The sequence below is a fragment of the Notamacropus eugenii genome, chromosome 3, assembly GCF_028372415.1.
Source record: "Notamacropus eugenii isolate mMacEug1 chromosome 3, mMacEug1.pri_v2, whole genome shotgun sequence".
Classification (NCBI taxonomy): domain Eukaryota; kingdom Metazoa; phylum Chordata; class Mammalia; order Diprotodontia; family Macropodidae; genus Notamacropus; species Notamacropus eugenii.
In genome coordinates, this window is record NC_092874.1 from 309,899,558 (window position 1) to 309,912,785 (window position 13,228).

The window sequence follows — 13,228 nt, forward strand, 5'->3', positions numbered from 1 at the left end:
CCAGTCCCTTTCTCATGGCTTCTGTTTCCTTATCTATAAAACAAAGTGGCTAAATGGCCTCTCAGGACACTTTCAGGTCTGATGCCCGGAATGACTTTTGCTGACGATGGGATCTGATCCTCCGTCTGATTTCCCTAAGCACAGAGCTCTGTCCTTACACCCTGCTGCTCACTTCTGAGCCAGACTTGCATGGAAGCAACCAATCAAAGTCTTTGCCCTTTCAAATTTGGAGTTTTCAAAGACAGCATGTAGAAGTATTCTGTCCCAGCTCAGTAGAGCAGAACAGATGACTGGTGCCTATGCTGGAGTGAGCTCTTAACTTTCCAGGCAATGGATGCCAAGGGCCCCATTTCTCTAAACCCCAATATAGGTCAGAGGGGCAAATCCAGCCCTTTGAATCTCTGGGCCCCACCATTCACTGCCATCAAGGACAAGAAAACTGCATCTCCCAGGAATTGAGTTCTGTGCAGGTTTTGGAGGGGAAGGAACACTCAGGGAGGTCAGAACCCTCAGCAGCGGAAGCCCAAGGGGACAAACAGCCAGTCAGATGTTAAACACATGAGGGCTGCACCTCTCCAAACAGAAAACTTTATTATCTGAAGATACACTAAGTCTAGCAATTCTTAAGGCGCAAACTGCCCAATGTCCTCTGTTAGGCACATTTCCACTGTGGCCTGGGTGCAGCTCATTCTGTTTTACCAAACTTCAGACACTCTTGGCTTTGAGCTGGTTAGATATTCTTCAGACTTGTTCCATGTCCTACAGGAATGACAAGTCCCATGGAGCTAGGAGCCAAGAGTCCGGTGGTGGTATTATTCACTAAGTGATGGGGAAAGAAGAAATCCTGTTAGCACCAATGGCTCAGGCCCATTTCCTAAACCATACATTCTCAAGTAAAAAACCCAGCTAGACCTTCAACCCTACTGATTATGAGTATACCTCCTACCTCACAGGGTAGTTCTGAGGAAAACATACCACCAGATTGTCACAACAAAACTGTGGTAGCCAAACTGAATGCCCCGTGAATAAAATGGTAATGTGATTAATAAAATGGATTCAGAGAAACTTGGGATGACTTCAATGAATAGATACAGAGACATGAACAGAAAAGTCTACAATAATAAGTGTAAATAAAGAAAATCCCACAGAAGGATCAGATTGGAATAATGCCCAACAATGACAACTCTTCAAACTTGGGCCGAGGCATGCCCGCCCCTACTTCTCAACAGAGAGAGGGTGGACTCTACGTGAGGAGGGTGGTCAGCACATCAGGGCACTTGGCTTCACCACAGTGGTTCTTTGATCTAACGGAAAGAGTCCTATGGGGGTGGCAAATTTACTAGAAAAGATGTCAATTCAACACTCATAAAGAAATATCAGTGAAATATTGAAAAAAGGAAAGCAAATTTCTATAAATTTGGAATGAATATTTTTTCTGAAAGTGGCAACATGCTATTTTCAGAGTTGAACAAAATCCAGGTTGTATAACTTTTGATGGTCAACCTTGTCTTCTCAAGCTGATATGGGTAATTCTCCCTCTCACAGAAGAGATGGAAACCACCACCCAATTGATGCCCCTTCCTTCTGTTGATCCTCCATAGATAGGAAACCTATCCAAGACTTGGGGAGCTTTTCTCTAAGTCAGAGCAGATGAACTATCCATTTTTTGTCCAGTCAGTCCTCCAGAACAGCCTTACCCTATGCTGGTCATACACCTTTTGGCCCTAATCTGAGCAGATCTTGGTGGGTAACAGCAGGCTACTTCCATTACCTACCAAATTCTAGCTTTTCAACACCGAACAAAGTTATTTGTTCTTGGTAGATACCTAATCAATATTAGCTCAACTTAATCTAAGAATGCTTTAGAATACTAGGAGCTGGCCTGCTCTGGTGGGGGAAGGTGGGATTCAGAGCTCCTTCCACTGCTCATGGTCTTACTGGACCTTCCTTTTCCTGACTTTTCTTTCTCTTCACCCTGATGGGGTTCAATCAAGGGGGGCTCATCATCTTGTCATCTTCAAAGGGCTCAAGCATCCCACTACTGCAGGTGCCAGAAGATTTTGCCTTGGTTTACTTACCAACTAGGACCTTTTCTTGTGGATCTCAAAGTAAGTTTCCCATCTCGGTTTTCAACCTCAAGACCCATTTTCTTAAGCATGGCTGTATCTGCCAGTCCATGACCCTCCATCTTTGCAATTAGCTCTTGGTTTCTTTTGTTGTGTTCTGTCAGGTTTCGTATTGCGTACACTGCCCACTGATTGACAACTACAGCTGAGTTAAGGAATCAACCACAACTACATGTTCCCACTGTACCCCAGGAAGACATGAATGCACAGGAAAGGTTATTCAGAATGGTGCCCAATTGGATGGGGATTTACAATCAGCTGGGCTCTAGCTAGAAATGTGTGACTTTATGAACTCTATGAACATCTGACACCTAGAATCCCTCCCTGCCTCTTTCTCTGCCTACACACAAACACACACTAGAACTTGGCACATAACTTGTTCAATACTCATTCATTTATTCAGCTCTGACTCACATGCCCAGCCTTATTTCACCTTCCCCTCTAAACCCCACCTGCCACCTCTAGTCTCCTGCTACTTTCCTCCCACATTCTGATCTCTCCCTTTGACTCTTTCACTCCCTCCAGCCCCCAGCTGAATCAAAAGCTGTTAAGAGGCCAGTAATGTTTACTGACTGCTGTTCATCAAACTACTGATTTCTGTAGACTTTTGTGTGATTTCTTTAATGTATAACCAGAGAGACGGACTTTTTTTTTTTTTTAATCAGAAACAAAGTATTTTCCTAGCTAAGTGGCACAATGGATACAGACCTGGCCCCGGTTTCAGGAAGACCTGAGTTTCAATCTGGCCTCAGTCATTTCCAACCTATGTGACCCTGAGCAAGTCACTGAACCTCTGTCTGCCTCAATTTCTTCATCTGTAAAGTGGAGATTACAACAGTACCTCCCTCCCAGGGTTGTGGTGAGCATCAGAGGAGATATTTGTAAGTGCTCAACACAGTGCCTGCCACATAGTGGGTTCTATGTACATAAATATGTACATATATATACGTATATACGCGTGTATATGTATGTTTATTCCCTCCCCTTCCCCTTTCCATAGCAGGACAAATGCAAGGTGAGATTTCACAACCACATCTTAAATCCCGAATATCTGGTCCAGTTAAGAAGGGATGCTCAATGGTGTGTGAACAGACAGCTGAGGTTGGATTGGAGCCTGGCTTCCAATCCCAGACCAGCCATTTTCCATTCTTGTGCCTCAGTCTCTCCTCTAATGTAAAATGAGAGGTCCATAGGTCTTCAGACTCTGATCTGATCTGATTCTTCCAAATGACTTTTGTCCGAGTTCTTATGGGCCCTATTCCAGTGTTTTCTTAGCTGGTATTTATAGAGCATTTTATAGAGCCAAAGCATTTTCTTCAGGAGACATTCCCCACCCTCCCCCAAGTCCCCAATTACTTCATATCCATGATCTGTCCCCCAATGCTAATAACAGCTAACACTTAAAGTGTTCCATATATGTCTATGGGTAAGTCAATAAGCATCTATTCAGCACCTACCATGTGCCAGGCACTAAGGCTGGGGATACAAAGAAAGGCCAAAGACAGTGCCTGCCCTCACAGAGCTCCCAGTCTAATGGGGGAGACACCTCACAGAACTCTGTACAGTCAACACATGTACAAGAAAAACTGGCAGTAATTAAACAAAGAAGGCACTAGAGTTAGAGTGGATGGGGAAAGGCACTTTGTAGAAGGTGGGATGTTAGGTGGAACTTGAAGGAAGCCCAGGAGGCCTGGAGGGAGGGATGAAGAGGGAGAGCATTCCAGGAGAAGGCTTTGTTAAGCAGGTACTTGATTATCCCCATTTTACAGATGAAGAAACTGAGGTTCGGTTAAGTGACTTGCCCAGGGTCACATAGAGCTAGGAAGTTATCTGAGGAAGGATTTGAGTGACTCCAAGTTTACTGCTCTCATCACCAGGCAATACTACCTCCTAATATGATAGAATGCAAATTCCTTAATAGCATGAGTGATTTTGTTTTTGTCTTGTACCCTCAGGGCTTGGCACATAACTGCTGGTGGTTGAGGCAGGTAGGTGACTGGGTGAAGGGGAAGAGACGGCCTTGGAGTTAGGAGGTCCAGTGTTTAAACCTGTCTCCGATGTGACCCTGGGAAAGTCACTTAACCGTTTCCAAACTCGATTTCTTCACGTGTAAAATGGGAAAAATTATAGAACCTACTTTGTGGAGATAAACTGAGATAACAGGGTGTTGGATCAATATTAGCTACTATTGAACAGGCAACTTTGTCAGGGAGAGTGCTAGCACCCCCACTTTACCTAGAGGTAGACTGAGGTGACTCTATGACTTGACTCCTTTCAGGGTCCAGAGGTCAGAGGTGTCAGGTTTTGCCTAGTTTGCCCTTGGACCACTTTTGGAGGGCATACAGGCCAATGAGAGGCTTGCCCCCAGAGACCAAATCCTGGGTCTCCAGGGTGGCTATCATTTTAAAATGTCAGACTAAGAGCGGAAAAGAAAATGGACATCCAGTGCTGCTCTAAGTATTCACTTTCCAGACCCTACCATGCAGCCCATGGTCACCAAGGGCCTCTGCAGAGCCATGTCCAGACCCTGCCACGCCTAAAGCAAGCCCCAGTTCATATTCACAGGGCTCCCTTTTTCTCTACCTCTCCAAAGAGGTGAAGAGGGCAAGGAAGAAAGAAAGGAGAGAGGGAGAAAATGAACCATCTTCTCCTGTCTCTAATCCCACAAAGACTAGAAGGGCTGCGCTGTCTGCCCTGGGAGCTTCTGAGGTTGCTATGATGACGACAGATGCCTGTTGGAGCTGCTGCGTCCACTCCCCAAGGCCGAGTGGGGAAGGAAGTTAGGCGGCCAAGATGCCCAGGCAGGTGCAGCGTCAAAGAGGTCATGTGAGGAGATGCCGTGTACATCAAAGGTGTGACAGGTCCTCTTTCTGCCTTGAACTCCAACCATGCTCTCTCCTCTAGCGTTACTCATGAAGGTCACTGAAAATGTGGACATGGACTCCTTTTCATTCTGAAGGGCAGCCCTGGACTGCATGCTCAGGACCTCCTGGGAGCCCAGTCTATGTTAAAAAAAAAATGCCTCCGGCCAAGCCCCTAGGCCCCCTCTTCCTCCCTCAAACTGGCTGTTTATCTGGAGTCCAATTTCCCTCTGCCTAGGTGTATTCAGAGGGAGGAAGGAAGCTAGAATGTAGAGCTGAATATCCTCCTTCCACTTGGTGCTGGGCAAGATGCTTGAGGCATTTCTTCAAGGGCCTCAACTGAACCAGGTGGCTGGCCCATTTAGAGCTAATTTGTGACGCTGAAAGTGGTGAACAAACAAACAAAAACTACAAGGGGGCAAACCCCCTCGCAGGTATCTACTAATCAACAATGCGCAGAGAAACACCTATGCTTGATAGCCTCGACATTTCTAGATGGGTTGCAAGGGGCAAAACTCAGAGAATTAGCTCAAAAGATTCTGGGTCTAGAAGGGCGCTGGGTACAAGGAGCCTGAATTTCCCCCACCCCAGACTCTTACTGAGCTGGTCAAGTCACTGAATATTTCTGAGACCCATTTACCTCATCTGTAATGGCACCTACTTCCTAGGGTCCTTGTGAGGATCAAATGAGATATGGGTAAAGTGCTTTGTCAGCCTGAAAAGTCTCTCTCCATACATTGCCAGAGGAGCCTTTTCTAATGTATAAAATCTGGAGGTCATACTCCGCTGATCTCCAAGGTCCCCTCTTAACTCTAACATTTAACTTTAACTCTAACTCAAGATCTTTTTCAGCACCAGGAAATTAATTTGGTGAGGAATTAGTGAAGCTTAAGGAAACTGACACAGATAATCAATAGGAGAAATATTTTCAAATTAGGATAGATTAGTCCTAAATGGAACATAAGCTAGATAAGCTTTCCTTTGGCTCATGGGACAGCCTACCCAGCACAAAGAGGCAGTAAGCAGAGGCTAAACATCAAAGCCAAGGCTTTGGGCTCTAAGGCCAGTGAACTTTCTAGTTTACATGATGGACAATCCCATTGGTGATACCAATCCCAGCAGCAGTCACGAATGTCAGTTCTCTCTTGGATGTGGAGCTCCTTGGGCATTCCAACGTGATCTAAACACAACCTCTTCAGTCTTGGCTCTGAAAAGTCTCTCTGGGAATCCTCTGGGCGGGAGGGAAGCCTGTGGCAGTGACTTTGTCCCTGTTGTTCCAATGGTTAAGAATGGCAGGGACCCCCATTTTCTGCACAGGCTATATTAGCCCTCTCCTCCCATGACCTCGGTCCTTCTCCAGCATCATCAAATAGCCTGTCACCTAAGCAATGACCTGAGTGGGAAGGTATGATGTTTTTAGCTCCCAGCATAAAGGTAGTCACCTGACATACTTTCCACTCCAGAAGATTATGTGGCCCAGCTTGCAGTCATCTTGAAGGATCCCAAAGCACCCTTTCTGTCCATTCCATGTGCTGGAACCATCTGACCAACCACTTGAAAGCATTCTTTGGTGTGCCAGTCACCATTAGGGCCTTGTATCAGCATGGCACAAAAGGTAGAGCCAAAAACAACAAATGCCACTTCTAATTTAAATGGGCACAACCTGGGGAACCAGGAAAAAATTTTGCCTACAATCTGGAGGGTGACCACTCCTATTTCAAACCCTCCTTGTTCAAACACCCAGATCCCCAGGTCACGGGACTGACTGGAGTTCTGGGCTCAAAACTCTAAATGGTTGCTTTGTGAAATTCCAAGCCTGTTTTTGAACTTCTCCTAAACACCAGGAAAGGAAGCATGGACTGCAGAGATTGGTCACAGCATCACAAGACCTTGGTTCAAGTTCTGATTCTGACCCTGACCTTGGACACATCTACGAACTGAGGGTGTTATGATTTGCACCACTGGCCACATATGGTCATAGTGAAGGAAGGGCTTTATAGATATTCAAGAGAGATCTCTTAATTAAGAGAGATCTCCTCCCCTTGCTCAAGGCTCAGGTTGGTGCTGCCTTCTGTCCATCTCATTTGCTTATTTGATGCTCATCCTATGGCATGATTGTCAAAGCTAGAAAGAGTCACGTGTGAGTTTGTGTCTTTGTTCTAGAGAACTCTGCTCTTTGCAGAGAGGGACCACACCTTGGTGTGTGCATGTGCGTGCATACATGTGTGTGTTGCAGATCTGTTGTTTTCTGAAACAATAGTTTGGAGACCATGCTCTTCTCTGTAGGCAGATAGTACATTCAACCTCTCTCCAAAGCTCTTCTGCTCATCTGTATTTCTTAGTGACTTTCATTCTATTCTTGCATGCATTTTTAAAATGTTTCAAAGATCCTCTTTTCCTTTCTTTTTTTAAAAATTATTTGAGTAGATCTGTCATTATTGATTCCCCTTCCTAACTATTCCCACCCCAAACTGGAAGGAAGAAAAGCCATCCCTTAGTACTGGATGCACAGCCAAGGAAAATGAATGTCCCGAAGCATATCTCATTAGGCACCTGGTGTTCCTCACTTCTCTGCTGGGGGCTCAATCAGAGCTCTTAAATCTCTCAAAGTATAAGATGTTTCTATGGTTCTGCTCGCTTCAAAAGCTTACTCTGCATCAGTTCATCCAAGTCTTCCCAGGTTTCTCTTATACACCCCCTTTCATAATTTCTTATGATACAATGTTCCATGACACTCACATGCCACACTTTTCTCAGCTGTTTTCCAACAGATGGGCACCATTGCCAGTTCTTTGCCACCACAAACAGAGAGGCTTTTGTAAATCTTCTTGTATGTATGATTCCTTCCCCTTCTTTGACCTCTTTAGGGCAGAGACCTCATAGTGGTATCACTGAGTCAAGGAGGACACACGGTTTAGTAACACTTGAGATATCATTTCAAATTCAAAATGGACCAATTCCCAGTTCCACCAACAGTGTAGTGACATGTCTGCTATTCAACAGCTGTCTTTTGGGGTCATTTTTGCCAGTCTGATAGGTGCAAGGTTGAACCTGAGTTGTTTGAAATTGCATTTTTCTCATTAATGACATGGAGTACTTTCCACATGGTTGTTGATAGCTTGATTATCCTTCCCTGAAAACTGTCTATTCAGATCCTTTGATCAAGTTATTTACTAGAATATGGGGCTGTGAAAATGAGCCCCCTGCCCTAGCTGTCTTATTGCTCCTTTACAGTCGATTCCCATGCCACCTTCTTTAGAAAATCCTTACTAATCCCTGCCATTGGTAAGGTCCACTAGGTCCTCAGGACTTCAGGAAAGAGCACTGTGGATTGCCATTGTCTGGGCTGGCTCTGACTAGATTGTGAGCTTTGTGAGGACCGGCAATCCTGCCCTCTCCCTCCCAAAGCCTAATGCAGGCCTTGGGGAGGCAATGACAGAATGAACAGATGAGCCTTCCATCCAGATGGTGCCAGTACGACCACTACGTCAGTGAGAAGGTTAACCAGGAAGCAGAGTCCACAGGCCAATATGGATGCTCTTCAATGTCAATTTGCCTTTTAGGGGAAGATGATAATCTGGAGGCTGGAAACCTCTTAGGATCTGGAATGGAAAGGGCCTCAGAGATCTCATCCAACCTCATTTACCCATGAGTTAAGGACTCACTAGACAGGGGAGGGATCTGCCCAAGGCCACCCAGGTGTTGAGAAGCTGGCCCTCACTCCCAGATTCCTGCAGACCACCCTAGGACTACATCTCCTGAGGTCTCAAATCACAGTGTGAGGAGCCCACGTGTAGTGGTTGGGCTGAAGTGCCAAGATGGGGGCAGGACGGGGTTGAGATGTAATCTTTTAGGCAACTGAGTTCAAACCATAGAGGAATGCAGAAATTGGAGCCGAGGCCTTGAAGTGTCCTGGAAGGAAGTGCACAGGAAGCAAGCTTGTGGTGATGCTCACCCAAGGCCAAGTTGGCCCCTGTGAAAGTCATTCTGTAGTGCTGGGAATTGGCTGCTGCTTCTCAGCAGACTGAATGGAACAGATGGGTTTGTTTCTCAGGGCCAAGACTGATGACTGAATTGTGCCAACTCCCTGCTTAGAAGGGTCCTTGAACCTCACCACAATTAGCCCCCAAAAGCCAGTGCCCCTCCCTACCCCTCACGGGATCCGAAGCTGAGGCTACAGATCAACAGAAGCAGGGTGACTTCTGTGACAGCCTGGAAGAAGGGCCTCTTTACTTCTCTTTTCAAAGACATTTCAAAGGATAAATCAAGTCAGGGATGACCATCTGTGGACCAGTAAGTGAATGGCTCAAAGTTCTGAGTTGGGATGCAAGGGAAGCTCTAACACTGTTTTATAATAAAGCCACAAATTGCAGTGGGAGAGGAAGCTCTAACATTGTTTTACAATAAAGCCATGAATTGCAATGGGAGAGGAGCTGTAACAGACACACAGTCCCAAGAACTGTTCTGGAATCTAGTTACCAGAACTGCAGGGACCTCACCCCTTCCCCACCAGTCTCCCAAGAGGTGCAGAATGGGGAGGGGGGAAGACACAGACAAGGGTCATTGGGGAGGAGAAGGGCCAGAGGAAGACAGGGATAAGCAGTGATGTTGGGAACATAAGGTACTCAGGGATACTGAGGCAGTGAACCTGAAAATAGCAGCAGAGAACTCTGCCATCTTCTTGGGCTGTGGATCCAAGTTATAACAGACATCCTTTCAAGACTTGTTAAAAACGGAACCAAATAAACATCATCAAACACAAGGACAGGAAAGTAAGGACTGGGGATACGTGGTGTGTCTTCATCCCTGGCATCCTGGGAAGGTGTGGGGCACAGAAGAGAAAGCTTGATCTGGTAAGGTGGTGCTACCTGAGCTTGAGTTTAGGACCTCTGAAAGGCTGGGGCAGGCCACCAGCACAGGAATTTGGAGGATGGCGGTAAAGTCCTGTGCAAACATCAGGGGCATCAGGCCTCACCAGGAGATGAGGCCACCAACAAGAGTGTGGCTTTTTACAAGTCAAATTCGGGGAGGAGAGAGGCACAAATAAAGGGACAGAACCCCCATTTCGGTGGGGGGAAGGGAGGGTGATAACTAAACACAGGGAAGCAAAGCGGCCCAAGACAGCTTGAGTTTCCATTTTCTCTGCTGCTTGAGAGTGATCGCCACCTTTGAAATGACAGGACAGAAATTATGAATGAGGGATAACCACCTCAGTTAAGTGAGGAAAGGTCGGGGGCCCTGGCTGTCTTTGGTCCTGGAGCACGGAGCTGAGCAGAAACAGACCCCTGAGGGTGGTCCAGAATGATCTCATCAAGGGTACTGAGGAGGCATGGTCAGCATCAAGGAGAACCAGGGGCAGCAAAAAGTGTGAGATGGGAAGAACAGTCATTTTGGGGATATTTACTGCAAAGGAGGGCTGGTGTGATGCAGGCTGGATCAGCTAAATCAGAGAGAAGAGGGACTGTGAACCTGGGCTCTGAGAACTTTCAAAACCTCTATTTCACTATATTGCTTCTCTCTGTCCTTCTATATATTTTAGTTGAAGCATTTAAAAATCTCACCCTGAGAAGAATTCTGACAGCCAGAGGGACTGTCGTGCAGACAACAGAAGCCTCCAGTCCTGCCTTCCAAAGTGGCTGCGTTAAAGGAAGTGGGATCCATGGCTGAAAGAAAGGACTCAAAGAAGAGACCTGGGCAGAGAAGTCAAAGAAGGGAGAGTGAGACAAGGCCTGGGAGGAGCAGGAGCCAGGGGAGGTCAGAGACCTGCCTAGTCATGCCTCTTCCCTCAGTGGTGCCCAGGGGCCACCAGGGCAGCTCTTCAAGGGAAAGCCAATATGCCATAGGCTCAAGATTGTGCAGGCAGGAAAGGGGAAGCCAGAGAAGGGATGGAGAGGCAAGGAGTCCGGGGAGATGAGGGCCTCCAGAGAGGCTGGAAAGATGGCTGCAGAAGCAGTGGAAGGGTGGAAGCCGAGGATTTGGAAGGAATGTCAGCATTCAGGATCAACCTCTCCCTAGAATTATCAGAGAGGTCTTTAATTCAATCTTTTTGCCCACATTCTTAAACTTCAAGTTTTAAAGCCTGACTCAGTTTCCTTACAGGGAAAATCTTTTTCACAGAAGGACCCAAGTTCAAATCTAACCTCAGACACTTTCTAGCTATGTGATTCTGGGCAAATCATTTCACCCTGTTTGCCTCAGCTTCCTCATCTGTCAAATGAGCTAGGGAAGGAAATGGCAAACCATTCCAGTATCTTTGCCAAGAAAGTCCCAAACAGGGTCACAGGGGCATTGGACATGATTAATTAAAAAAAAAAAATGAAATCTACCCCGCTTCTAGCTATTATGAGTAAAATTCTTAATCATTCCATCTAAAGTGCCACCTAAAAAATAAGAGTGTTCTTTTTGTTAAAGATTTTAACAAACTTTTAAGCTTTGGGAATTCTGACCATGACTTTTGTCTCTTAAGAGTTCAGTGGGTGGTGGATGACAGTTGCAGGACGATGGGATGATGGCACTACTGTCCTCCTCAGGATCATCAGTGGATTCCTTGGCTGCCCCCAGGTGGGCCCTCCTCCAGGGGTGGAGGCAGCACTCAGACCCCTTCCCACACCGTGGGATTCTGGTCCATGATTCTCCCAAAGTCCCCACTGGCTTTCAGGTTATCAGGCCAGCTGTGAGCATTTCCTTCTCATGATTCAGGAGTCTGATCTCTCCTCCAGACACACAATGAGAATGGAGCTCTTGATGCTGCCTCCACCATCAACCTCTTCAACAGCATTAATGTCCTTTCCAATTCTTCACAACGTGGGAAGGTGCCCAATGGGCTGGTTCCACTATCATTGATGGAGACAATAGCTGGGCATCTCTCTTCCATTGGCAGTTCAGTGATGAACTCTCCAGGGATGGTGTCCACCACCCTTTTTTGATTCGATGAAGGAGGCAACATTGTTCTTCTTCACCTATCATCCTTCAATAATACCTTACCAAGAAATTTATATGGAAAAAAACATCTCGGCTGCCTCATCATCCATACCATGGTCTCTGACTTTCGGGGTTCCCCAAGTGGGCCCTCTTCTCTTCTCCCCCTACACTCTTTCTCTTGGATCTGGACCATCAGTCCTGGGCTTGCCCTGGTGTTGTAGGCCTGTAGGCCTACTGCTGCTGGCTGGTCCTTCCAGAGACATGATGAACTCCATGTCTAAATGTAACTGGTGTGGCTATCTTTCCTACTTTTTTTTTTAGCTTCTACTTGCCCAATTCTATTTTTTATCAAATTGTTTTCTTCAGTTAACTTTTGCATCTCCTTTTCCATCTATCCAATTGTTTCTTTTAAGGAGTTATTTTCTCCAGTTAGGTCTTATACTTCCTTTTCCATTTGTCCAATTGTCCTTTTAAATTCTTCTGTGCTTTCTTTTTTCATATTTTTAAAGTCACTGGTCAGTTTTTCTTCTGTTTCTCTAATTTGGGTATTAAAATCCTTCCTGAACTCTTCCAAGAAGGCTCTTTGTGCTTCAGACCAGTTCACATATTTCCTTCTGAAGTTTCAGATGCGAGTACGGTCTCAGCGCTGACCTCTTTGGTATTTGTGTTTTGGTCCTTGTCCCCACAGAAAGATTCTATGGTCTTTTCTTTTCTGCTTTACTTCTTACTCATGATAATAACCTTTTCCTGGCTTTTAAAGTGGATCTCTGCATCGAGGGCACAGGGGAGCTCTGTCTCATAGTTCTTGTGCCTAAAACTTGAGGCTTTGTGTGTTGTGGCCTCTGGTTCTTTCAGCTAGAAGCTAAAAAGCTGCAGTTTATCTGGTGCTCAGCTGGCTGGTGTTGGAAAGCAGAGGCCAGGTGAGGTCTTTTTGGGTTTCCCCAAAGTTACCCTGGAGATAGCTTGATAAGTGTGGGGGAGGGGTAATCTGGACACAGATTACCTGGGGAGATATTCTCTGGGCTCATCAAGGTCAACAAGGGGAGGGAGATAGCAATTACCGATCACTCCACTGTCTTGGCTCCCAGAACCAGAAATTTCTTACTTTTTTTTTAAGGCTTCATTGCACATCACTCCCTGCCCTGTGCTCTGTGGGCTAGCCAGACTGGCCTTGGTCCCCTCTTCCTAGCACTGCCTCCTCCAGGACCTCCCCCAGTTGCCAGTGCCCTGCCTCCCAGATTGCCATCTCTTTCTGATACTTTTCTTTTGCAGACGTACGTATTTCTCAATCAAAATAGCAGCATGCAGTGAGTAGACTGT

The 13,228-nt window shown here is 46.1% G+C and overlaps 1 protein-coding gene across 1 annotated transcript in view; it reads right to left on the bottom strand.

Annotated features, from left to right (window-relative positions):
- Positions 1 to 574: 574 nt before the first annotated feature.
- Positions 575 to 13,228, bottom strand: part of ATXN10 (ataxin 10) — an 85,910-nt gene continuing 73,256 nt past the window's right edge. The window contains exons 11-12 of the mRNA XM_072596606.1: positions 2,079 to 2,265; positions 575 to 819 (exon numbers count right to left, since the gene is read on the bottom strand). Coding sequence (XP_072452707.1) covers positions 813 to 819; positions 2,079 to 2,265 — 194 coding nt within the window. The 3' untranslated portion in view covers positions 575 to 812. The remainder of the gene's footprint in view (positions 820 to 2,078; positions 2,266 to 13,228) is intronic.